This window comes from Jaculus jaculus, chromosome 23 (assembly GCF_020740685.1).
Source record: "Jaculus jaculus isolate mJacJac1 chromosome 23, mJacJac1.mat.Y.cur, whole genome shotgun sequence".
Classification (NCBI taxonomy): domain Eukaryota; kingdom Metazoa; phylum Chordata; class Mammalia; order Rodentia; family Dipodidae; genus Jaculus; species Jaculus jaculus.
In genome coordinates, this window is record NC_059124.1 from 8,382,016 (window position 1) to 8,409,856 (window position 27,841).

The window sequence follows — 27,841 nt, forward strand, 5'->3', positions numbered from 1 at the left end:
CCTGTGGGTGAAACTGCAGCTCCACATTCGGAGCTCAGAGAGACCCCCGTCTCCAGGAGAGACGCTGCTAAGCGACAGAGCAAGGAGAGTAGACACTCTCCTCCTCGGGCACACCGGGCGTGTACCCTCTCGGCCACACACACACACACACACACACATCTGGCACTTAGCAAGTGACTTAGGCAGACCCCAATCAGTGAGGGTGCACACCCCAGCTAGCGCCTGACCATCCTCCCGGCTTTAGCCCCCTTCCGCTGCTATCCATGTGCTTCTGTCCGCTTTTGTTGTTCCAGACACAGGAATCTGGGAACCCCCGTGAGTGACCACAGGACTCTGATGCCTGCTGATGCTAAGTCTGGGATGATCAAAACGATGAAGGAAGAAGACAGGGTCTAAACACAAGGACGTGTGTGCCTCCACTGTCCTGGATACCCTGCGTGTTCACAGCAGGTTCTAGACTGCCAGCAATCGTCATTCAGTGGCCAGACACTGGCACGAGAAGGGCTCAGCTGGCCCCTGGGATGACCACTTGGCCAATTTCTTGGCCAGTGGGGACCAGAGGGTGTAGATAAATCTTCACACACGTGTCCCAGCAGCCAGTTAAGAATGCAGTGCCGGTCACATCTTTTAAAGAATGCTATGGCTTAGCGGTTAAGCGCTTGCCTGTGAGGCCTATGGACCCGGTTCGAGGCTCGATTCCCCAGGACCCACGTTAGCCAGATGCACAAGGGGGCGCACGCGTCTGGAGTTCGTTTGCAGTGGCTGGAGGCCCTGGCGCATCCATTCTCTCTCCTCTTTCTCTTTCTGTCGCTCTCAAATAAATAAATAAAAATAATCTTTTTAAAAAAGAATGCCATGCTTAAAAAATAAAAAATTGGAGTCAGGGGTAGGATAATGGCCGAGGAGACAAGGGGGATGGAATTACCAGGGAAGCAAAACAGATGTTGGGCTAGTTTTTTTAAGATCTGTAAACCGCGTGTCTGTAAGTACGCAGGGGCGCATCTATAGCCATGGGGTGCGTGCTTGGTCTTCTTGACTCTAATGAGCTCAGGGCAAACCTTCGTACCATAGGGACTTCCTCTGTAAAGTCTCCGCTTCTCAAGGACTCGGGTGTGGAGGTCAGGGAAGTTTACTACTGCCCAGGGACTGCGGATGCACGCGCATGCTCCCGACACACACCTACAGATGGCACTCGAAAGCCAACATCCTTCCTTCCAGGATTATGGGGGGCACCAGGGCTTTCCACACACCCCCTGGCTCATTTGCGTGAACTCCGGGGGGCAGTGATGACGTGCTGACCCCTCTCCCCCAGGGGTGACCTGAGTATTTGTTCCTTCACCCTCACAGACGCTCCGGATACTGGTTCTTTCCCCAACGCTATCATCCCCCGGCACTGCTCCGAAATGCCCATCAATCACCCCAGTCTTTCCCCTTCTTCCCCCTGCCAAGGATGCCTGTGGCCAGCACTGGGCAATCTCAGGAGAATGCACTTAGCAAAGGCCAGGGACTCGCGGCCGCCTGGGCTCCTTCTCTCTGGTCATTCCAGAGCATGCAGGGGCAGGGAACTGCCTCTCTACACACGTCCCCTTGCCATAGGTGACACCTGCCCTCTGACTGGGAACGCTGAGCATTTTCAGGTTGCCATCCAGGGATAAATAGCAAGGTTTGTCTTAATCTTAGGGAGAAAAAAAAAAAAATATATATATATATATATATATATTATATATTTATCTTACATATAATATATATTTATGTACTGTATATATTTCATATATATAATATATATTTTTAAATAGAGGGTTAAGGTTACATATATCTACATATATGTAAAACCTTAACCCTCTCACAGGAAGATGCCAAATTCTCAAGACTTGCTCTTTTCAAGGGAGGGCCTGGCCCGGAAGGCCGGAAGAGCTCTGCTGTGGTCACCTGGGAGGACACAGGACTACTGGCCTTCACCACACAGAGAGTTGTTTCTAACAACAGCAAGCCTCCCGGAGGATAAGAAGAATACCGGAAGCCCGCGGTGTACTGCACAACACAAGCCACTTTGGCTGGGCCAGGAACGGATTAAAGCTGGCCAAGCCAATGACTGAAAGAAGAAAGCCTAAGCTGACTTTCAACTCAGTCTCAATGAAGCCTGCCTGCTGCAAAGGGCTCCAGGAACGCTTGTTGGAGCGCATGTCCTAAAAGTACTTCTGGGCACAAACTCCGTTGTTTTTTTTCTCTTCCCAAGTTCCTACAGCTAACAACCTTCCAAAACAACTGCCTGATGCTGGAGACAATTAAAACTCATGGGTGGTTACCTGAGCTTAAGTTAAAATAACAAGGAGAAGGGGCTTAAGCTAAACAAAGACAGCATCCAGCAAGGACATTCCAGGACCATGGGCTTGGAGGAGAAAATCCATCTCGTGGACAGAGCACAGCACACTGGCCAGGATGGGTGGGAAAGAGTGGGATGGAACAAAACTCTCACTTTTCACTCACTTAGTTAAACTTCTTCAGTGAAAACATCCACCCTTCTGTTGTAGGCACACACGCAATCAAACCCAGACGTTTGGGCTGGCATTCAAAGTCCTCTGGCGATCGGCCCCTAACTTTTCTCTAGACTCATTTTCTCCCACCTGTATTCTGTGCTTGGCGCTGACTTCGCGCTGGAACGGTGGCGCTGAGTTTGGTCTTCTTCCCAACCACCCCGGACCGCTTGTAAGTTCCTGAACCCCAGTGCACCCCACTACTCCATAACTTCCCTTCCGCTCTCATCTTCCAGGCACAACTCGAACTTAACCTTGCCTACGAATCTCTCTTCCCACCCCGACTCCCCAGCTCACCACCCAGCTGGACAGGGTTGCTGTGGGTGCCTCTCTTCTCTTCCTTTCTCCAACGCCTTGTGCATGCACTGTTTACTTGACCTGCTCGGATGGCAAGCACCTCGAGACCAGGGACCACATTGGACTCTCTTCTGAGGGCCCCTGTGTTCTGAGATGAGAGATAGAGGAGGGGCTGGAGGGACGGCTCAGTGGTTAATGGCACTTGCTTGCAAAGCCTGACAGCCTTCGGTGCAATTCTCTAGTACCCACATAAAGCCAGATGCACTAAGTGGTACATATATCTGGAGTTTGTCTGCAGTGGCAAGAGGCCCTGGCACACCTTTGACCTCTGACAAATAGATAAAAATAAAAATAAAAGGATGGAGGAAAACATTCCCATCCTAGACTTGGTTTTTCCTCCTATCGTTTAGTGCAAGCAATGCAATCTGCTTAGAAGGATTGAAACGTGGAGCCTAAAGAGCCAACCCTTTTTGTGAACTACTGACCAGCAGTGATAAGGGAACTTCTGCGGGGCCCACTGCTGAGAATTCACCTTCTCATGAGGAGGCAGTCTTTTCAAAATATTTTTTGTTTATCTTTATTTATTTATTTGAGAGTGACAGACAGACAAAGAGAGACAGAGGCAGATGGAGAGAGAATGGACGCACCAGGGCCTCCGGCTGCTGCAAACGAACTCCAGATGCATGTGCCACCCTGTGCATCTGGTTCACATGGGTCCTGGGGGATCGAGCCTCGAACTGGCGTCCTTAGGCTTCACAGGCAAGCGCCTAACCGCTAAGCCATCTCTCCAGCCCAAAGGAGGCAGTTTGCGCAAAGTTTCTGCTACCCCAGCAATCGAAATTTTCCTAGAAAAGCCCAGTGTGGAAGAGCAGTGCTCGCTGTGTATTCTATAAGCCCAGATTTCACAGCTGTGCCTAGCCATCCCCTTCTAAGGGAAGACAGCTAACTGGTGAAAAACAAAAACAACATTAAAAAGAGCTACAAGAGCCAATGGGCTACGTAAGTAGAAAGAGATAACGAGGAGACAGGACTCACGCCGTATCCATGGCCCGGGTCCGTGTGCTTGGCTAAAATGTAGGGTTTGACAAAAATATGAGATTTGCCAATTGCCCACCAGTCACAATCCACTCCATTCTCACCTCTCCTTTATTAATTCAGTCAAGTATTTTGGGGGCAGTCTATTGACTGGACTTCAGACTCACTGCGAGGAAACAAGGGTGACTTATGCTGTGGTTTCAACAGGTCCCCCAAATTCATTTGCTAGAAGGCAGTCTCCAGTGTGTAACAGTGTTAAGAGGCAGAACTTTAACAGGCAGGTTGATGGTGAGGACTCTGACTCATAAATAGATTAATGTCGTCTTCCTGGGGACAGGTTGGCTCCCTCTTGGTTGATTTTTATGCCTTCTTTCCCTTCTCATCAGGTGCTACAGCCAATGGCCTTGGATTTCCCAGCCTCCAGAACCATAAGCCAAACAAACTTTTATTGTTTATACGTGCTCCAGCCTCTGGCATTCCATTATAGCGACAGAAAACAGATTAAGACAAATAGGTTGCCATGTTATTGCTCCAGGAGCTGAGAGTGAGTGAGAGAGAGAGAGAGAGAGAGAGAGAAGTGGAGAAGGGAGCAGGTAAACATGTCCCCAAAAGCATCCGTTTGGACAACCATTCCACCATTTCAGCATTTCACTGGGCTCTGTAGGCAGCATGACTTGCTCCCACCAGCCAGTGAGTGGAGGCTTCACAGAACTCATGATCACAGCTGGAGATGAGGATCAAGTTAAAGAGGTATGGGAAGGTCGGCCAGAGGGTTGAGAGTGAAGATTCGCCCACAACTACTTAGGAAGCAAAGACAAGGAATGGATTTGCCTTTGGCGCTGCGTGGGGTGATACAGTGGGATCAGGTCACATTCAGAAATCTCAAGCAGCTTCCCAGGAAGAGGCAAGCGTGTGAGATCAGTTTCAATACTGAGAGGTGAGCTTAAGAGATGGCTTAGCCGAAGGACCAATGCTCGACTCTCCAGATCCCACGTAAGCCAGATGCAGAAGGTGACACAAATGCGCAAGGCTGCACATGCACACAAGGGGGCGCACACGCGCAAGGGCTGCACATGCACACAAAGGGGCACACACGCGCAAGGCTGCACATGCACACAAGGGGGCGCACACGTCTGGAGTGGGTTACAGTGGCTGGAGGCCTGGTGTGCCAATTCTCTCCTTTTCTTTCTCTCTCCCTCTCTCTCATAAAAAATGATAAGCCGGGCGTGGTGGCGCACACCTTTAATCCCAGCACTCGGGAGGCAGCGGTAGGAGGATCACCATGAGTTCGAGGCCACCCTGAGACTACACGGTGAATTCCAGGTCAGCCTGGGCTAGAGCAAGATCCTTCCTCAAAATACTACTAATAATAATAAATTTCAAAAGGTTACTGCATAGAAATCAGGCATCTCTGAGGAAAACCTCTAACATACATTTGACTGACTTTTTCTTCATTTCTTTTTCCCTAAAGAAGACTCGGCCACCACATTTTCCACAGTCCTACAACAGCCAGAGGGAAAGGAGTTGCTAAGATCTACTGAGGACCACCTGGAGAGTTTCCAGTGGCTGCCAACTGGCTCCCTCTTCTTTCCATCGTCTTCCTATAGGCAGGGAGTGGGGGGGCAGCTGTGCACCCATCCTTCCCTCCATCACCCCACATCACTCTGGCAATGAAACCAGTCATGGTTGGAAAGGGGTCCCCAAGGGGCAAATTATCAGGAAGACCCTTGCTTCATTCCTCTTCTCGGAAAGGCTGTGAGAAAGTTAACAGGATGAAAGTGAAATTAGGTTTGAAACTACAATGACGTTCATGACAATTCTACTAAAAAGGATATACAGCCGGGTGTGGTGGCGCACGCCTTTAATCCCAGCACTCGGGAGGCAGAGGTAGGAGGATCGCCGTGAGTTCGAGGCCACCCTGAGACTACATAGTGAATTCCAGGTCAGCCTGAGCTACAGTGAGACCCTACCTCAGAAAGCAAACAAACAAAAAAAAAGGATATCTACATAAAGAACTCAGAATACAGGGTTACGGGTTTAAAAAAAAAGGATATCTACATAAAGAACTCAGAATACGGGGCTACAGGGTTAAAAAAGAAAAGAAAGAAATAGATGTGCAACCTCTCAGGACCCCCGCAATGTGGCATGACAAAGTTCTTTCTGAGTTTCCTGACTATGACACGAGAAACGGAACACAGGTTAGCGCTCTGCAGGTGTTGAGCTTAGAGTGTGTCCCTTCCGCTCTTCCCTCCCTCCACTCATTTCTGCAACACTGACTGGCACCTCCTGGCAGGAGCTGTCTGCGGTAAGCAGATGGCGCAGGCGTGTCCTTCCCAGGTAGAGTGAGGCTGTCTCTCCTAATTATGCGTGGGAGGAGAGATCCCCTATGACGGACCACGCCAAGCGGCACACACCTCAGAAGCAGAAGACAAAGGAGCGGCCCGGGAATCGCCCTTCTTCCCAGACATGCTGGGGCGTGGCCCTCCCTGAAGCCTGAACTGCGTGTGGTTTAATGCCACCAGAAGAAGGGGGCATATGCCTACTAATCCCAGGGAATGACTTAGTTCCTGTCATCAGGATCGTCGGGGAAAGGAACTTTCTGGTGCTTTGAGCCATCGGCTTGTGGCACGCACACTGAGAGCTCTCTGAGGCAGACGAGGGCGTGGGCTCCAGGGCTGGTACCTTTTCAGATCCCCTGCACCCAAGCCTCTGCCAGAAACTGGAAAGGATGCGCTGTGGTCTCCGCCATCATGACCACAGGGCAGCAGAGTGGAAAAGAACGTGGGGCGTTGCCTGTCAGTCTTCTGTCACACACAAGCATCGGTCCACTGTGCTCCATCTGTACTAAGCGGCCACTTTCCCCAGGACCCTATCTGGGAGGGAGCGCTGCCCAGGAACCCCGAGCCAGCTCCTCCCCGTCTTCCTCTGAGACTTTGGGGTACGTTAACGTGAACTGTCCCTCGCAAGGCTCCTGGATTGTCGGTACTGTTTTAGGAGGTTGGGGAACCCTTGGGGTGGAGGCCTGGCTAGCAGAAGTAAGTCACTGGCAACGGGCCTGGGAGGGGAACCACTATTGGCTCCAGTACAACCACTGCGCTTCCTGTTTGGCCAGGAGGTGAGAGTTGTTGCCGCGTGTCATTCCCATCACTACGGACAGAGCCACGCCAACCGTCACGCCCTCCCTTCCAGGTGAGCAAGAAAGAAAAAGTGAAACGAATCCTGTCTCCTGTCAATGGTTTTTGTCATGCATTTTTCTCACAATGATGAGAAAGGTCGCTAATATTTATGGTTGAATTATGCGTGGGATATTCAGGGTGGGCTAACCTATACCATTTTTTTGTTCATTTTTATTTATTTGAGAGCAACAGACAGAGAGAGAGAGAGAGAGAGAGAGAGAGAGAATGGGCGCGCCAGGGCTTCCAGCCACTGCAGTCGAACTCCAGACGCGTGCGTCCCCTTGTGCATCTGGCTGACGTGGGTCCTGGGGAATCGAGCCTCGAACTGGGGTCCTTAGGCTTCACAGGCAAGTGCTTAACCGCTAAGCCATCTCTCCAGTCCTTCCTGTACCACTGTATAGGCTCTTTTTGCAGTGCACCAGAGTGTGCCTGCAGGGGGATTCTAGAGGACTGATGTGTGGGACGGCAACAGAGAGAGTTTGCAGAGAACCTTCCAATCCATGTGAGTCTACGGGGGCTTGACTCCACGCCTAGTCCTGATTTTCCACATCGGCTGCTGTTGCGCTGCCGGGAGCATAATACAAACTTAAGGGAGGAAAGACCTATTCTGGCTCATGGTTTCAGCCCAGCGCAGAAGGGAAGGGACAGCAGGGCAGCTCGGGCTATCAGGAGCACCAGCTCTTGTAGAGAGCCCAGGCTGACCTTCAAAGGTGAGATCTAGTGACTTCCCTCCACCAGCTAGCCCCCACCGCCTAAAAGCCCCATGGCCTCACAAACCAGCACCATCAGCTGGGCTCCATGCAGTGAAAACCTATGTGTGTGTGTGTGGGTTGGGGGGTGAATTTCAGATCCTAACCACAGGTCTCACCAAACTTTTATTAGGGATGAGAGCATTCCCCATCACAAGTATATCAAGGGTTTTCATGCCTTGTGGGTGAGGCAGAATGTCCCAGCTAACTCAGGACAGCAAGGGTGCTGAGAGCTGGGAGGGGCGTGGAGGTCTGCGGGGTACAGCTGTCACCCTGTTCCTCAGGGTGATGACCTTGTCATGCATTGTGTTTTGTCCCTCTTCATCTTGTGGAGGGCTTCATGATGCAGACCCTGCGGGTCTCCTGTCCTGAGAAACTCCCCTCACCACCCAGTGAAGATCACAGCATAGGCCACTGGTCTTCAGGAAAGAAAAAGAAAGGAAGGAAGGAAGGAAGGAAGGAAGGAAGGAAGGAAGGAAGGAAGGGAAACAGATACTTGCTGTTATGTCAGGACGGGCTCCCAAGATGGAGTCACCATGGTCAACAGCATGGTGACAATGGCATGGGGAAGTGGATTGCCCACATTCTTCAACAGACCACCCGGTCATTATCCCTTCCGTGCCTAACAATGCCCCAGGTCATGGTTTCCTGCCCCCTTTATCTCCTAAGTTACAGGGTCACTGTTCTGGTGTGACACCCTAGCTATTTTATTTGGTTTTTTCGAGGTAGGGTCTCCCTATGGCCCAGGCTGACCTGGAATTCACTGTGGAGTCTCGGGGTGGCGTGGCCTCAAACCCACAGCGATCCTCCTACCTCTGCCTCCTAAATGCTGGGATTAAAGGCGCGCGCCACCACGCCCGGCTCCTAGCTATTTTAAATGGCTAATGTAATGATCTTCCCTAAAGGAACTTTTTCCGTTCAACTTAACAAATGAGCTCTTTTTCCTTCCCCCAACTGAACAAGCCCTATAAAGAACACCACCTGGAAACTCAGGTGGGCTGCGTCCCTCGGTTGTGAGTCAGCCCTGGCAGCTCATGCTTTTCCCCAGTAACAGCTTTTATTTATTTATTTATTTAATTTATTATTTTTTTTGCTTCAGGGTGGTTTGCGCGGTCTCCCCGGCACTCCCCAACCTTACCATCTATCTGGATCAAATGACCAAGTAACTCTATCAAGAAATCCCTCAGGGCCTTGTCTTTCACAGGAGGAAACCTGGGGTTACACTGTTCTGCCAATTCCTGCTCTGCAGGAACCTTAGGTGAGGGCCAGCGTTCAGAGGACTTAGCTGGTGGCTCTTAAAGCAGTGGAGGAATTTCTTCCCCTCAGACCCCGAGGGACACCTCATCACTGGGCTGCTGCAAAGGAGCTTTGAAGCCCCCCACCCCCCCCTTCTGGGGTCAGGAACGTGATGATTAATGCCTTGGCCTGCTCCTGGGCCGGCTTGTCTTTCCCCTCCGAGATGGGGGAGGGCAGGCTGGCTCCCCTTGAGGGTCTCCTCCGTAAGCTCTTCAGGAAAAGGGTCTGATTCCCTCGAAAGCAACCCCCGCTCCCCCGCCCAGGTTTGGGGGTAATCCCTCTCTCTCAGGTTTCTGTCCGTCTGGAGCCGGCGCATCCCCATGGCCGCTGCTCGGACCCGGCCCCTTATTGCGGGGGGGGGGGGGGGGGGGCTCACTTCCAGCCTTTCCCACTCCTGCTTCCCCCCCTCACCTCGGGGCCCTTCCCCCAGGCCTGCTTCGGTTCCATTTAGAAAAAGAAAAAGAATGTGAATATAATACATCTCTCCCTGCCTCCCGCATCTGATGATGGCCTGCCTTCCTGCCTTGCCGTTACCACGGACAGGCTGCGGTGGGCCCAGCACACTTCCTGAGTGCTTGGGTGGTCCTGGGGGATCACGGGGAGGGGGGGTGGAGGAGGCTGACAGCTGAGAGGGGGGCCCGGGGATCACCCCGTGTCAGGCACACCCGAGGGAGCAGGCGGCTTTGGTTTCACTGCCGTCGTCAGTGTTCAGAGCCTCAAGACAAGTGCCTTTCTGGAACTGGGGGAGGTCCGGGCGGTTGGGAAGGAAAGAGGAAACCTCACTGCCCTCTGCCCTTCCCCTGAGCCCAGCTTCCTAGGAGCCCTTAATCAAAGTCTCTCGTGGAACAGTCTGGAAAGGGGGCTCTAGAAACGGGTCCCACTAACGAGTCCCTGGGGACCCTCGGCAGCTTACATCAGCCTTGGGCATTCTTCAGCTTGGGGATCCTGGTGGGGTGGAGGGTTGGGGGTCACCCACCTAGTGGTCTGGAAACTCTATTCCCTCCAAAGACACTTGAAAAACCAAGTGCATGCAGCATCTATTCCCACTGGTGCGTGCTGGGATTTCCCTTGCTCACCCGCTAAAAAACCACACGGGAACCCCAAATAAATAAATAATAAAGCAGGGCAATTCTGACCCAGTTTTGCTTATATTCCCCAAATCTTAGCAGTTGTACATTGCTTACGACACAGTGCCCCACCAGCTTTGGCCACAGAGTGCTGGGTTGTATATGTCACGTGGGGTGGGGGAATCATCCTCTGTGCTGTCTCTCTGTAACATGGAGGGGAACTGAGGCCCAGAGGCATAGCAGGCCAAGGCCACAGGAGCGGGCTCGAGGCAAAGCTGAATGTAAGGGGATCAGGATGCAGGCTGCTCCCTCTGCCTCACAGTGCTCAGGGACAGATGCGACAGGCAGAGCGGCTTTTATCTCAAGGACCAGAGTGCAGAGACATGGCGAGGGGCAGAATGGTGACTGTCCCGGGTCCCATGGGCCACCCGTGAGGTCGCGATGTGACGTCTGCTGCTGCGGGCTCTGGCCTTCTCTGTCCCGCAACTGTTTCCCAGCGCTGCCAGCTATGAGCAGCTGGGGTCACATCGCACCTTCTCTGATTTCCCCGGCTTACCCCGGGGGAGGGAGCAGTCAGAGACTGGGGGCGGGGAAAGGCAGGAAGAACAGGGGGCAGAGAAAGGGAAAACAAGGCTAATCCACTCTTGATAATCCACTCTCTGGATTATCAGCCTATAAATAAATACCTGAGGAAGGAGCGCAGCAGCAGCAACAGGCCACAGGGCAGAGTTTCCACCTCGAAGAGAGGAGGTGCTGGCAGACAGGCTGGCACCCTCATTCACATAACCGCCTTCTTGTGCAGAGCTGTCCAGAAAGTTCTTAGGACAGGCATGCCCAAGCTCCCTATGAGGTGTGTGTGTATGTGTGTGTATAAAATGGGGGATGGCTGGGCAAGGAATCTGCCCTAGGAATTCACTACCAACAGGCAACTTTGGTTTTAGAATCAGCTTGCCCAAAATCCCGTGCAGCCAAGGGCTGACACCCTGAGGGAAAAGGATGCTTCATGGGGCCGGCGCCATGGAACTGGCTGCCTGCCGGCATGAAGAATTTCAGAGCAAAGGGAACACGCAACCATGCAAGGCCAGGCAGGGAAGGTGTGAGAAGCTGAGGGTACTCTTGAGCAGCGGGGTGAAGGGGCACAAGGAACAGTCCAGAAGAATGAAGAGGTGGCCATGCCGGGTGGGTGTGTTGAGGGTGCAGGAGCAACAACACCAGCTCCGGGAGGCCAACGAGACGCACAGCAGCGGTCCCCTCAAAAGATGCCCCTAGGGCCGGGCGTGGTGCACACATGCCTTTAATCCCAGCACTTGGGAGGCAGAGGTAGGAGGATCGCCATGAGGCCACCCTGAGACTCCTGGGATGACATGTAACTGGAGTTGAAGATTAGGGCCAAATACACACACACACACACACACACACACACACACACAGGTTTTTCGAGGTAGGTTCTCACTGTAGCCCCAGGCTGATCAGGAATTCTCTCTGTATTCTCAGGGTGGCCTTGAACTCATGGGCAATCCTCCTACCTCTGCCTCCCTCAAGCATGCTGGAATTAAAGGCTATAAAAAGAAAAAAAAGCCACTGGGGATTTCAGCCTTGACAAGTACAGCCCTGAGGGCTCAGAGCAAATAGCTGAGTGTCCTCAGGCATCTGACATTTGTCTTGGGCGCTGCCCCTCCACCCCCAACATCCTTTAAACTGTCCTGTACACATCAAATCTGATAGGAGGAGAAGCCCCAAAGCTCACCGCAGCCAGCTTGTAGCTGAAAACCTTCTAGATAACTTGGACTCCTGACAGTCACAAAACATTGGTTGATGTTTGTTGAGGGCCTGTGTCAACAAGCATCATGCTTTTTGTTTTAAATATATTTTCGGATTTATTTTTATTTATTTATTTGAGAAAGAGAGAGAGGAAGGGAGGGAGAGGATGGGCACACCAAGGCCTTCAGCCACTGCAAAGGATCTCCAGCCGCGTGTGACACCTTGCGCATCTGGCTTACGTGGGTCCTGGGGAATCAAACCTGGGTCCTTTGGCTTTGCAGGCAAGCGCCTTAAGTGGCAAACCATCTCTCCAGCCCAACAAGCAGCCTTCTTAACAACTTTCGTTAAGAAAGTTTCCTCACTTAATTCTCAGAAGAATCCCAAATGGGACAGAAGGTGAAGATGAGTATGGTCCGGAAGCCCTTACGCAGTGACTGCCAAAGGAGAATGCCAGAACAATCTGCTGCCCGAGGCGGGCCGGCGGGCCGCTGGTGGCTGGATTCTGCAGCGCTGGGCGGGGCTACGAGACCTGCTGGGGTATGATGGTAGCCAGCAGTGCAAGCAAAGCAGTAGATCCAGTGAAGTACGAGATCAACCAGCCTGGCAGAATGTATATGTCGGGCACTGCCAGGCACAGGCTACAGCCTTCAGGAGACGGGGCTGAGCTGCCAGGCACTGCTAAGGATCGATCCCCAAGCTACAGGAGGCCACTCCCTCTCCAAGCCCCGCACACCTGAACTTAGGCTTTGCCCACAGCCCTGTGACCCTTGGCCAGTTGCCTAGGAAACTCGTTATCAGCCAGCACCTTCACACAGTCCTGTGACCCTAGATCACCTGACCTCCCGCCTCCCTCACCCCCGCCATTGCCTACGTAATAGAATAAATGTCCCCAAATGCTAATTAGGCATCAGAAATGAACTTGGCATGTCCAATCCCCTTAGCATCCTCCCCCCCCCACACCCTCAGATGCTTATAAACCCATTTCACTGACAATAAACCGAGCGCTGTTCACTGAAACTCCGGCCGAAAGTCCTTTACTTTGGCGTGCTCACCCACCCTGGTTGCCTGGGTGCCTTCGGGCAGCGGGAGGCGGGGAGACCGTGGCCAGCCCCTGGAGCAAGGACTCAGGAACCCTATGTATACACTGGAGAATAGGGGCACACAGGTGAGCAGGGTAATCAACTGCTCTCTGATCAGAGATGAGGCCTGCTCAGTAGGAGGGAATTCACGTCTACTACTGACAACCAGGTCACCTATGGCTTGGAAGGTCACAGACCCTAGGGAGAAGTTTCCACTGTTCTTTGGCTAAAAGGAGAGGTCTTCTAAATGTCTATGTTTATGTCTTTTGATCAACACTGCTCGCATTCTTGGCTAGAGAATCTGCCTTTCATAGATGGCAGTGAATGTCAGATAGACCCTAGACCCATTGGAATAACAAAAAAAAAAAGAAAAAGAAAAAGAAAAAAAGACAGCCAATTGCTGGCATAAGTCATCACTATCCATCTGCTGGGGCCTAGGACACACTATAGAGGAAGTGGGAAATAAATATGAGAGCCGCTCTCACGGCTGGCCTGAGCACCTCCTCCGAGGAGATGGAGGTAGAAAGAATAGGTTCAAAACTCCTCATCGCAGAAAACCAGAGGCCGCTAAGAGCTCAACACTAAAAGAGCTTTATAACGCGCCCTCAGAGGCTCAGAGAACACTGCAGAAGAGGGGGTGCAGAGAGAGTAAGAGCCATGGGGTTAGAAGGCGTTCCCTGAAGCATTGTCCCCAGCACATAAACTGGTTGGTGCATTCATGACTTCACAGTGAATACTGGGAGGGAATATGCCCAGAGAATCAGATGGGAATATGACTATTACGCAGTATGTCCATATAATAAAATTCCCAATGAAAAAAAAAAAAAAAAAAACTTTTTTTTTTGAGCCGGGCGTGGTGGCGCACACCTGTAATCCCAGCACCCAGGAGGCAGAGGTAGGAGGATCGCTGTGAGTTCGAGGCCACCCTGAGACTACATAGTGAATTCCAGGTCAGCCTGGGCCAGAGTGAGACCCTACCTCGAAAAACCAAAAAAACAACAACAAAAAAACCTCACCTTTTTGTCAATAAACAGGATGGCTGGAATTCCCCCATCCCTGCAGACCTACTAGAAGTGGCTGGAAACCATAAACGCAGAGCTCCAGGGTGTCACTGTGACCTCACCATAACACTCAAACACGCATGCCCCGGGGGAGATCCGAGATGCTAAGGAGGCATGTGACGCATTGAGTTACATATAGAATTACACGCAACAGACAATGTTATGGAAAGCGCACACGATCCGAAGCCCTGACCTTCATATCCCAGCTCTCTTTGCATCATGGGACTCTTTTCTCTGATCTGATCATGACTCTTTTGAAAGTCTACCTTTCCTTTTTTTTTGTAAAATTCTCTTTATTTATTTATTTGAGAGGGAGTGAGAGACAGAAAGAGAGAGAGAGAGATAATGGACTGTCAGGGCCTCCGGCCACCGCAAAGCAACTCCAGATGCACATGCCATCTCGTGCACGTGGCTTTACGTGGGTACTGGGGAATCGAACCCAGGTCCTTACGCTTTGCAGGCGAGCCCCTTAACCACGGAGCCATCGCTCCAGCACCATCTTTTCTTAATAAACTGCCTCTGTTGCTGCTTTAACTACATGTCCCTGCTCGTTTATTTATGCCTGGACACAAGAACCTGGAAGTCCCTGCTAGTGCCCACTGAACCCTGATATCTTCCAATATCACCAGAAGTCAGCGTGATTACCACTAGCTTACTTTTTAGGTGGGGCAGTTAGGCCGAGCTCACTTTAAGAATCTATCAAGTTCGAGGCACATACGTAGCTGGCACGTAATATGGTTAGGACTGGAAGTCCTGGATTCGACTCCAGAGCTGGCTAGACTTCCACGCTGCTGAATGAAGGTGGGTGGAGTCTGTCCTGCAGCCTGTCCTTGATGGGATCTAAGAAAATCCTTCTTGTGAAGACCACAAACCGGAGACAAAAGGAACAAAAAGGACCTGACCCAGAAAACGCTGCCCTTATATTTACATAAAATACAAAATATTAAGTAAAATCACCATGCCTCTGAAATGAATGAAATTCTTTTTCTTTAAAGATCTTATTTTTATTTATTTATTAGAGACAGAGACAGAGAGGGAGAATGGGCCCACCAGGGACTCTAGCCACTGTGAATGAACTCTAGTATGGTATGTGCCAACCATGTGCATCAGGCTTACATGGGACCTGGAGAATCAAACCTGGGTCCTTAGGCTTCACAGGCAAGCAACTTAACCACTAAGCCATCTCTCCAGCCCCTGAATGAAATTCCTAAAAAAAATGGCAGAAAGTTTCTGTAGATCTCACTTAGGAAAACCCAAGTATGTGCCTAAAACCTCTTCCTCTTCCAGGTAAGATTTCCTTCCTATTGACAGAATCGATGGCTCCATCAGGACTGGAGAGGTACCTTAGCCGTGATGGAATGTGCCTGAAAAGCCTAAGGACCCATGTTCGAATCTCCAGATCCCACATAAGCCAGATGCACAAAGGTGAGGCAAGCTCAAGGTCACATGTGGCAGGCCAATTCTCTCTCTTTCTCACTCTCTCTAAAATTAAAAAAAAAATAATTCAAAAGGATAAAAAAGAAATTGATGACTCAATCACTATCAATACCAAGCTCTTGCAGAGAATTTCCATCCACAGTTATCAAATCTTCCAGCTGTTTTTGTTAATTCTGTCTTCTTGTACTTTGTAAATGTCCATGTCTGAACAGAGAGGCACTTGACCACACTTCCCTGCCCTTGGCATTCCTCAGGACCATCAAGAGAAACAACACGGACACTCGTTTTCATCTTGTTTTGAAGGAAGGAAGTAGGAGCTCAGAGACAGCGTCTCACTATTTACCACAGGCTAGCCTTGAACTCAAGATCCCCTGCCTCGGCCTCCAGATTACTAGGATTCCAGGTGTGGACCACCATGCCTGGCTTTATATACTTTTTTTTTTTTTTTTTTTCGAGGTAAGGTCTCACTCTGGTCCAGGCTGACCTGTAATTCACTATGGAGTCTCAGGCTGCCCTTGAACTCACAGCGATCCTCCTACCTCTGCCTCCCGAGTGCTGGGGTTAAAGGCGTGTGCCACCACACCTGGCTTTTTATATACTTTTATATGTGCTAGATACTCCTTTAACTCGCATGGCTATTAATTCTTTAAATATTTCCCAAATCTCATCAAATAGGTTTTTTTTTAATTTTTATTTTATTTATTTGTTTGTTTTTAAGAAGAGAGAGAAGGGAGGGCAGGGAGGGACAATGGGTATATACCAGGGCCTCTGGGTCCTTTGGCTTTGCAGGCAAGAACCTTAACCGTTAAGCCATCCCTCCAGCCCATTGCCTAGAATGTTAGACACCCAGATCTATAACAGACCTTGTTCATAGCCATGTAATACAGCCCCTGCCCATCCCTCCTCCCCCAACATACAAACAGTCTTACCACATAATAGGATGAATGCTCACTAGACAAAATGACTGTGTATGTTGAGCTCGCCAAGAAATGGGCAGCCCCTTATCAAAACCACATAACTAGAGGGATCAGGAGTTACTGGGCAAGTATGGTGAAGAGGAAGGTATTAAGTATCGAATCAAGTATTGAGTGGTTATTTTGTTGGCTCTGGCTGCTGTTGCCCTAAAAATTTCTAGATTGAACAGATGTACAGATGTGATACCCAGGCTCTTGGATCTGTGGTATTTTTTTAGTCTCAAGTTATAGAAAGAATCTTCTCAGATACCCATCCCAGTGGAAGTCCAGGATTATTCTCAGGCGACCAAGAATTGAAGGCCACTGGTATTAAGTCAGAGACTTCTCATAATGAGAAACTCCTGGCTTCTAAGCCCTGAGGGAAATGATCAGCTTCTAGGGGCTTACCCAGAACCCGTGATTCTGCCTCAGGTTTTACAGGAACAAGCTTACACTCGGTCGCTAAGATCTCCCTCCCACCTCCACTAAACATCCGCATCAACCTGTTGCGGGAAAGCCGCTGTTATACCCAGCCCTACTGACCAGCACAAGCCCCCCCCCCCCCCCCCCCCCCCCCCCCCCGCGCTCTCTTTAAGAGTTTGGAGGGACGCCTGACCCAAGTGTCACAGAAGTGTCTTACTCCTTTGCTATGGAAGCTGTGTGCTTCAATTTTTAGCCCCTGACCTCACTACTTCCCATTACATTTGAACCATGACAGAAGTTGTAGGAAAGCAACAAGAGCCAAGGAGGCCCAAGGAGAAGAGGCCACCATCCTCTGGGACACATGGGACAGTGAGAAGAAGTCATGGACCCAGGCCCTCCCAGCAGATCTCTGTCCGATCCCCCCCCCACACCCCAGGGGCCGTGCTTACTCATTTCCATGTACTCCGGAGTCAGCCCCGTGTAAGGCTCCAGGCTGTAGTCTAGATCCCACTGTTCCGGGTGTTTAGAATGCTCGGGGCCACTTTCCTCGGCTTCTGTCTCGTCTTTCAGCTTCCTGAATAGCTTCTTAAGCTTCCTAGAAAACAAAGGGAGCCATCACAAAAGCCCCTGCAGAACAGGCTCGCTTAGGGAGAGACCAGGACAAAGATCAAAGTCAAAGAGGTATCATGGCTCCTTCCCCCAAAGCATCAGCATCTTGAAAGCCTGAGAAACTTCGCCCTTCCTGTCAAATGCAAAACCAGTCCTACTGCCCAGCAGGTCATTTTTTTTTTCTTTCAGTCTCCTTCATGAGGAGCAAGATATCCAGAGTGTGGAAGAAGAAAGATGCTCTTCATGCAGGTCCAGCAATTTTAGGGTCAAAAAATCACATAAATTGTATGATCCTCCCAGCAAAGCAGGCCAAACACTGCCGACCATTGCCTAAGCTGAACGGTTCCCTTCCTCACGGAAACCCACTGAGGATCCAACACTGAACGTGGGTTACATTTGGAGATGGGACTTCCCAGGAAGCATATGGAGTTACAAACATGGGGTCTAGTAATACAATAGAATTGGTAGACATTGGTACAATTCAGATAAGCAGAAAGGACAGCAGTTAAAGGCACTTGCTTACAAAGACCGCCAGCCCGGGCTCAATTCCCTGGCACTCACATAAATCCAGAAACAAAACAAAGTGACACACGCATCTGCCATTTGTTTGCAGTTGCAAGAGACCCTGAAATACCCCATACATGTACACAGACACACATGTGTAGATAAATAAATAATTAAAAAAAATAGGCGGAACTGGCTCACTCTCGCGTGTTGAGAACACAGAAAAGGCAGCCATCTGCATGCCAGGAAGAATCCTCACCAGGACACTGGCCCTGCTGGCCCTCCATCTCAGACTTCACAGGCCCATGTAGCTATGAAAACACAAATTTCTGCTGCTTATCACCCAATCGATGACATTTTCTCTATGATAGTCCAAGCCCACTAAGACAGCAAAGCAGGATTTTATTTTATTTCATTTTATTTTGTCAAGAATAAGAACAAGATAACAATGGCCCATCTTCTCAGAGTTGAGTTTGAGGATTAAGTGAAACCATGTTTCTGCAGTCACGCCACCCATCCGGACACAGAGAACACTGAGTAGATGAGAACCACTATCATTTTTAATATTTAATGCTCAAATACTGTGTGGTCCTTTAAAAATATTTCCCACTGGGCTGCAGGGATGGCTTAGCAGTTAAGGCATTTGCCTGCAAAGCCAAAGGACCCAGGTTTGATTCCCCAGGACCCATGTTAGCCAGATGCACAAGGGGGCGCATGCATCTGGAGTTCATCTGCAGTGGCTGGAGGCCCTGGAGCACCCATTGTCTCTCTGTGTGTGTCTCTCCCTCTCCCTCTTTCTCTGTCAAATTAATAAATAAATAAAATATATAAAAAAGTAATTCCCACTGATGTATAACATAGAATAAAAATCAATGAAGGAGGCAGGTTCCAGTCTTGCTAATCAGTCTGCAAGGATGTTTCTAGAAGAGAGCTGGGAGGGATGAGAGCGGAATGCTCAGAACCATAAACTGAAAAAGTCAAGGGATCTGGCAGCTCATGCTTCACCCAGAGCGAGAGGAAATCATGCCCAGCCTCTCCTTCCTCACCGAGGCCACACCCACCCCTGCAGATGTCACCTGAAGTCATCAGCCACCTCCACCTATTGTTGAAGCATGCTTCTGACAGTTGGGGGAAAATATGATGACTCAGTACAATGATCTGTTTGGGTCTCATTTAATAAATATTATTTGCCACAAAGTGGACAAAAGTCGAAAGCCAAAAAAAAAAAAAAATAGCTATGTTAAGCAAACACTATACTCTGTAAGAAAAAAATATACTGGGTTAACACTATGTTTTCTTGGGAAAGTTACTAAGACTCTGTAAGCTTAGTCTTCTTTTTTTTTTTTTTTGTTCATTTTTTTATTTATTTATCTGAGAGTGACAGACACAGGGAGAAAGACAGATAGAGGGAGAGAGAGAGGATGGGCGCGCCAGGGCTTCCAGCCTCTGCAAACGAACTCCAGACGCGTGTGCCCCCTTGTGCATCTGGCTAACGTGGGACCTGGGGAACTGAGCCTCGAACCAGGGTCCTTAGGCTTCACAGGCAAGCGCTTAACCACTAAGCCATCTCTCCAGCCCAAGCTTAGTCTTCTTATCTTTAAAAGAAAATAAAAATAAGCTGGGGGGGGGGTATGGAGGGATGGCTTAGTGGTTAAGGCTTTTGCCTGCAAAGCCAAAGGACCCAGGTTGGATTCCTCAGGACCCACATTAGCCAGATGCACAAGGGGGCGCACACATCTGGAGTTCATTTGCAGTGGCTGGAGGCCCTGGTGTGCCCATTCTCTCTCTCTCTCTCTACCTCCCTCCCTCTCTTTCTCTATCAAATAAGTAAGTAAGTAAAAAAAAAAAAATTAATAAAAAATAAAATAAGCTGGGCATGGTAGCACACACACCCTTAATCCCAGCACTTAGGAGGCAGGCAGATGTAGGAGGATCATTGTGAGTTTAAGACCAGCCTGGTACTACGGAGTGAAAGCCAGGTCATCCTGGGCGAGAGTGAGACCCCACCTCAAAATAAACAAAAAATAACAGAAAAGGGGGAAAACAAGTCCATGAAAGAAGAGAATCTGTGTGGCATGCTTACCCCAAGGCTTGGAACATGCTGAGAGCTCAAGGAAACCAGGCAGAGCCATCAGTGCCCTGTCACGGTCTTCACCACCGGCCGCAGCACCCTTTCCAGGGGAGCAGTTAAAGAACGGGTTGAAGCCGGGCGTGGTGGCGCACGCCTTTAACCCCAGCACTCGGGAGGCAGAGGTAGGAGGATCGCTGTGAGTTCGAGGCCACCCTGAGACTACAGAGTGAATTCCAGGTCAGCCTGGGCCAGAGTGAGACCCTGCCTCGAAAAAAATAAAAACAAAAAACAACAACAACAAGGATTGGCTTGAGATCTGTCAGAAGTCACAAGACAAAGTTCAAATGATAAAACAGAAAGTTATAATTCTGTCATGCTCAGAAACTCAGGGGACTGGGAGATGCTCAAGTCTGTAAAGTCCTTGTCCCGTGAGCTTGAGGACCTGAGTTCAGTCACCAAAACCCACGTCCAGATGACAACGGCGGTAGCGCCTGACGCCTGTGGAGGTGGTGGCGGGAGAATCTCTGGAGCTCACTGGCCAGCCAGGGCAGCCTCGCTGGTGAGCCGCAGGCTACTGAGAGCCCCTGCCTCGGAGAAGGCGGGTGGTGGACACCCATGATTGTCCTCTGGAATGTACACGCATGTACACACGCACATATGTATATATATACACACACACACACACACACACACACACGAGAAGACAAGAAGGGACCTAAAGATTCTGCATTCCAGTGTGAATTGCTTAAGTCCCTGTCAGTTAGGACAGAGGAAGAGGATGAAAGAAAAAGAGACGAAAGAGGAAAGAATAAATCCAAGTAGAAAGTAGGGGAATCTGGTGGTACCCAGAAGTCAAGTTGAAAGTCGTCTTGCTGCCCAAATCTTTTATAATTCAAGCAATCAGTGATTTGGGGTGTCCATGGAAAACTGATCACAGCCACGTGTCTCTTATCTGCTCCTGAAATGCCTCCTAAAATAAGTGATGACGGGATAAACTGGACGTTAGACCGCAGACGGAGGGAACCAGTCGTGGGCACCGTGGTGGTGAGCCAGGGCAGCGCACGCCGTGGCCGGTGGGCGGCAAAGCTGAGACAGTGGGTGACAGGGAAGAACAAGCCAATTCCTGCTACAGAACGCCAGGCTGAGCAGTGGCACTGGGAATTCCCGAGGCACAGGCACTGATGGTGATAGCCTTGTCTACGGAAGAGTGAAGCCTAATGACTGCGTGCAGGTGGCCGAGGTGACTCGTGCGCCCTAAGAGCAGCAGGAGCGAGTTCATTCTCACAAGGAAACGAACAAGGCTTCCTTGAGGAGCTCTGGGAAGGTTAGGTGGATGAGCACGCAAGCGACCAGACCACGCCTTGCGAGTCTGAAAGCGGGTCTGTGCTAAAGCGAAGACCTGAGAACACACGCGGAAAGACACCCCAGGGACAGTCCCTGACAGTGGACAGACACCGGGTCAGGGAAGAGCCCTGGGAACACTGAAAGAGGCGGGGGGTGGGCCCGGGGGTCTTTAGTACAGGAGGAGCAGCCCAGGAGCAACACCGAGTGACAAGGGAGGAGCCCCAAAGTCCTTGCACGTGCGTGCCGGGTCCACACAAGGGAGGGTGGGGAAATCCACCCACGGTTCCCAGGAGTACATCGTCCCCACAGTGCCCCTCCTGGATCCCTCAGTGACCACTGAAAGATTAATAAATACCCTCGGACCAGGATTGAAAAGGCATCAGCAAGTTGTATAGCGTGCAGACGGGGTGTTGGATCGTGATTCCGGCCGTGTGATGTACTCACACTTCAAAATAACTCCTTTGACGCCACCCCTTGTCCTTGTCATCTGCTATTTTTTCCTATTCCTTCTTTAAAATTGATTTATTTATTTGAGAGCCACAGACAGAGAGAGAAAGAGGCAAAGAGAGAGAGAGAGAGAGAGAATGGGCACATCAGGGCCTCCAGCCACCGCAAATTCCAGATGCGTGCGCCCCCTTGTGCATCTGGCTAACGTGGGTTCTGGGGAGTCAAGCCTCAAACCGGGGTCCTTAGACTTCACAGGCAAGCCCTTAACCACTAAGCCATCTCTCCAGCCCTTCCTGTTCCATATTTTTTTTTAATTTATTTATTTGAAAGTGGCAGACAGACAGAGAAAGAGGCAGATAGAGAGAGAGAGAGAGAGAGGGAGAGAATGGGCGCGCCAGGGCCTCCAGCCACTGCAAACGAACTCCAGATGCGTGCGCCCCCTTGCACATCTGGCTAACATGGGTCCTGGGGAGTCGAGCCTCGAACCGGGGTCCTCAGGCTTCACAGGCTAGCGCTTAACCGCTAAGCCATCTCTCCAGCCCTTCCTGGGCCTTTCTAATGATAAATTTCAGAAACACTCCAGCCACCTCTGAGCTTTTCCAGTGCCTATGCCCTTATGGGCTCACACCCAGACCACGTGAGGGTCCCACTCCGCTCCCTCACCGCACCCCCACCAGCCTCAAAGGTGTCAACCTCAGACTCGGTTCTGGTGGCACAGCCTCACTGAAGAAGGCAGAGTCTAGCCCCACGTGAGCCACAGAGGACACCTCTCCTGCAGGGAGATTCCTTTGCTGACACACCTAGAGGGGTTCAAATGTGTCCCTTAAACTTCTCACAGCCTGGCCCCGCTGTAGTGGAAAGAGCAGGCATCCTGGGACGCCTTTCAAGAGAAGCTGCTTTATGCTGTGACTTGCTATATTTCTCGCGTCTGCACAAGAAGCAAAACGCCAATGAAGGCTTTGTATCCAGGGCTCTACTACCGCTGTTTGGGGATGTTATCTGGCATGTTTGGTAAGAGTAATGATGGAGAGGAATAACATGTAAGAATAACATAATATATATGAATAATAATATAAGAAGAATAAGAAATAATGCAGTGGAAGAATCAATACATCTCTTCTGTCCTTCTCCAAGAGAGAATCTAGCATGTGGAAGAGCTGGTATTTTCCAGATATAGGGCACACATATATTATCCCAACACTTGAAGGCTAAAATATGAGGATTACAGTTTCAGGCCAACCAAGGCTACACAGTGAGACTGTCACAAAGAGAAAAAAATAATTAAAGAGGGGGCTGGAGGGATGGCTTAACAGTTAAGGCGCTTGCCTGCAAAGCCAAAGGACCCAGGTTTGATTCCCCAGGACCCACATTAGCCAGATGCACAAGAGGGCTCATGTGTCTGAAGTTTGTAGTGGCTGGAGGCCCTGGTGCACCCATTCTCTCTCTCTCCCTCTTTGTCAAATAAATAAATAAATATAAAATATTGTTAAAAATAATAAAAGAAGAAAAGAAGGGAGTAAAGATTAAAAAGAATAAGTAAAAGGCTGGAGAGATGGATCAGTAGTTGTCACTTGCCTGTGAAGCCTAAGGACGCAAATCTGATTTCCTCAGGACACAGTAAGCCAGATGCACAAAGTGGTGCATGCACCTGAAGCTCATTTGCAGTGGGTGGAGGCCCTGGCATGCCCATTCTCTCTCTCTCTCTCTCTCAACTAAATAAATGAATAAATAAAAGAATAAGACAGAAAAATATGAAAAGGAGAGCTGGGGATATAGCTCAGTGGTAGTGGTAGACACTTATCTAGCTTGCACAAGGCCCTGGGTTCAAGTCTTGGCGCTGCAAAGGAGAAGAAAGAAAAGGTGGCCTTTGTTCTCTCTCTCTCTCTCTCTCTCTGTCACACACACACACACACACACACACACACATACGCACACTCCACCACCCTGGATAGTAAAAGACTCATTCTCAGTTTTGCCTCCACGTATATGAGAGCTAAATGCAAGACAAAATTAGAGCCAAGAGTTGTGATTAGTGTGTCGTGTTTTAGGGCCCCAGCACAGTTCCGATCTCAAGTCTACTTTGCACAGGAACCTTGTGGGAAAGGGGGGATGCTGAGAGGCAGGAAAACTGCCACTCCTGGACACAGTCAGCGGACAGCCGGGGACCCGATCCTGCCCCGCCGCTCACCGCGTCTGAAGGCAGCTCAGATGCAGCTGCCTGTGAGAGGACTGCTCGGGTTAAAGCCATCTGGCTCCTCTCCGGGAGGCATCTGTCCCGACCACATTAGCAGTCCAATGTCGCGTGAGTGAGGCTAGCCTGAGGCCAGACCACTCACGACTTTTGTCTGCTGTCACGGCATTCCTCAGGGCTTGCCTTTGAAGCCGCGGGTCCAGAGCTCAGATCCAGGCGTAGCAAGGGTGCAGGGCTGCCTGCTGGAAGTCACCTGGACAGAGTGGGATTCCCTAGGTGCCTTGTCTGGGGTACCTGCCACATACATGGAAGGCCTTTACAAAGTCTCTACACTTGGCCTCGGGTGGAGTCCCAGGCCGGAGGAAAGGCCGATCTCGTCGTCTGCCCATGTTCAGTCTCCGATTGTTCATAGTCAAGGAGAAAGCCCCGTTTGAGGCAGGAACACCTACGACAATTCCTAGGCATTTTCAACACCTTCCTTTTTAACAAAGAGAATGCAGATATTGGGCCAAGAAGCTTGGTAGGAATTACTACCATGGTTCATTTCGGCTATCTTTTCTTCTTTCTCACTGTTATTCCACAGTGATACATCCATATCCACAGTGTATACCCATAATAATAGTCAATGTTTATGTTCCAACTTTGGGATGTGGTACATTAAAATGAAAGTGTATTAGTCTAGAAAAACAAAAAAAAACTAATGTTCAAAGAGCTGTTTGGGTGGATATGGGAGAAAAATTAAAAGTTGGTCACACATGACTGAAGATTGGGAAGTAATCATATAATTCAAGAAGCCCGTTAGACTGTAAAATTCTTGAGGTGGTAACAATGTTACTTTCTGCTTATTTTACATTTCTCAGATGTGTCCCACATAGGAGTGCCACCAGGTACTTGGGTTCCAGACTGAAGGCGTCTGCTTTTTCAGGAGTGTACTCTGACTAGGAGGCAAAAGCTTTATTAGTCATGATCAGTGACTTCATGTGAAAAAGTCAGCGTACAATTGGCAGGATCATCAAGAACTTTGGGGGCCGGGCGTGGTGGTGCACGCCTTTAATCCCAGCACTCGGGAGGCAGAGGTAGGAAGATCGCCGTGAGTTTGAGGCCACCCTGAGACTACATAGTAAATTCCAGGTCAGCCTGGACTAGTGTGAGACCTTAACTTGAAAAATCCCCCCCCCAAAAAAAAATACTAAAAAAGAAGAAGAACTTTGGATACAGTGGTTTGAAGTGGCCCAGAGAATTGCACCACGTGACCTTTAGCAAGGTAGACGTTGAGACCAGAGGGCCAGGGCATGACTCAGGGCCTAGGTACTTCCCTAGCGTGCGTGGGGCCCTGGGCTCAACCCCCAGCACTAGGGAGACTGGTGTGTGGACTCTTCAGAGACCCGACTTCATCCAGCAGGGGGAGAGTTTTGGTGGGTGCTAGATCTGCAAGCTACCTTAGAGATGACCATAATGCCTCATGTTCACAAACAGATGGCAGATAGTAAGATCTCGAGCCATAACTAGCCCATAGCTTTTGAGTCGGTATGCAAATGCCATCGATTAAAGTGTGGCATACTTTTAACCACATCGATTATTAAACCCACCGTAAGCATAAACAAGGGAAAAAAAAAGATAGTTTTCAAGGCAAACCACCATGCGTTATTCTCATCTGTCACATGGCTGATGGGACTGGTTGGTGTGGCTGGAGAACATGCGGGCACACTGTACAGATACACGCCTCGGTCACTGACTCTCTTACACTTTATAAAAGACTTCTCAGTCCATAAAGAACAGTCCAGGGCCTGATGTTCAGGGATTAAAAACAAACAAACAAAAGGGACATCTCATGCCTATAAACCGTCTACAATGCTATCCAGAACAGGGCAGCCTGCACAGGCAGGTATCTTCTCCAGAGGGCTGAGGGGGGAACGGAGACCCTCTTTCTCTGCAGGAGTGGTAGAGGGGCCGACTGCGCAGCTTCAAAGGGGCCAGTGCCACTTTCCCGTCGCCTGCGTGCCCTCTGCATGTTGGTTCGCAGTGAATGCCGCCTCTCTAAGATTCTTGGTGCCCACAGAGCAAGGCCCGTTTGTTTCTCCAGCTGAGCTTGCCCGTCACTGGGTAGCAGATAAGCAAAAAGGCCGGGGTCAGAGCTTCGAGACCTGACTGCCTCGAGCTGGCTGAGCTGACGTGACTAGAGGCCAGTTTTAAGCAGGTGGGGTCCGAATGACACAACCAGCCACCGGTACCCCTGCCAGGTCTTCTCCCTGGGCCACGGTGAGGTTATCCCAGAATGTGGGCAGAGAACCACCCCAAGTGCTCAGCAGCCCAGTGAGTGGAATGTAATGCATTTCAAATGCCTTTGCTGTGTCCCAAAGACCTTGGCCAGGGGAATGCCATCTCTCTGAGAACTACTTCCTCCATCTGCAGAACCACTGGGTCATGGGATATCTGTGGTATGACTGCAGTCAAACTGCCATTTGCTGAGAAAAGCTATCCATGCCCGAGGGAGATGGGCTCTTCAAAGAAAATAATGGCGGGACAACTATAAATAAACATGGAATCTGCCTCCTGTCAGGATCAGAAACACTCTGGTTTTGGGCTGGGGAGATGGCTCAGCCACTAAGGCACTTGCCTGTAAAGGGCCCTAAGGACCCATGTTCTACTCTCCAGAGCCCACATAAACCAGACACACAAAGGTGAGGCAAGTACAAGGTCACACACTAGGTGGCAGAAGTGTCTGGAGTTTGATTTCACTGACTGGGGTTTGATTCAGTGACTGAGGCCCTGGTGCACCAGTTCTCTCTCTCCCCACTCTCTCCCCATCTCTCTCTCTCTCTCTCTCATACACACACACCCTCTAAAATAAAAAATGAAAAACAATTTTTTTAAAAAAAAAAAGTCTGTTTTTGAAGCTATCTTTGCTTTCAAACCCTCGACCTTTACTGGCTCCAGATTCTTCTGGTGTTTATAAGATGTCACTCCGTCATATGCAGAACATTTTGTCTCCCAAAAATCTAACCTCTAAGAAGACAAAAGCCATTTCATATGTACTATTTTTCTCAAACCTGAGCCACAGGAGTCAAGAAGTAGGGACGATGGCCTCTTTCTGAAGCCCACATATAGCTCATGCCATTTAGAACCTGATTCTCTCTGGCTCTTGAAGAATATTCCAGTCGTCACTTCATTCATAAGTGAATTCCTTTGCTGCTTAAACTAGCCAGGGTTGAGTTCCACAGGCTGCAGTTAAAAATCTTGGGAAGTAACATCAACAAGATCAGCTGGAAAGAGAAGATTAACCAGTGTTCTTTATTGGAGGACTTCTTGGAACCATTAGTTAGGTGGCAAATCTCCAAGAGGGAGACAGCGTGTCACAGGGTCTCCAGCCAACCTCACAGTGAGTTCCTGACCATTGCACAAGAATGGTAAAGTTTGCAAGGAATGCTAAGTCTTATTAAGTGGTCTACAGGATTGCTGGACAGGCCTAGGGGAGTTACCCCTGGTCATTTCTATTGTTTCCTAGCTCTGTGAGGCTGAGCTGCCAGGAAATGTCATTGAAACAGATATTCTTTTAAAACTTCAAAGAGCTAGAAAGGAAAGGCAGAGGTGTGTGTGTGTGTGTATGTGTGTGTGTGTGTGTGTTTTATAGGAAGATTTTAAATTGTCCTATTTTATTTTTTAATATTTTATATATATATTTAATTTTTTGTGTTTATTTTTATTTATTTGAGAGCCACAGACAGAAAGAGGCAGAAAGAGAGAGAGAGAGAATGAATGTGCCAGGGCCTCCAGCCACTGGAAACGAACTCCAGACACATGCAGTCC

General features: G+C 49.7%; 1 protein-coding gene across 2 annotated transcripts in view; it reads right to left on the bottom strand.

Annotated features, from left to right (window-relative positions):
• The window catches only part of Ano2 (anoctamin 2), a 382,845-nt gene that overhangs the window by 24,284 nt on the left and 330,720 nt on the right, over nucleotides 1-27,841 (bottom strand). For both annotated transcript variants that reach the window (XM_045139660.1, XM_045139661.1), the window contains one exon: nucleotides 17,318-17,463. In XM_045139660.1, coding sequence (XP_044995595.1) covers nucleotides 17,318-17,463 — 146 coding nt within the window. The remainder of the gene's footprint in view (nucleotides 1-17,317; nucleotides 17,464-27,841) is intronic.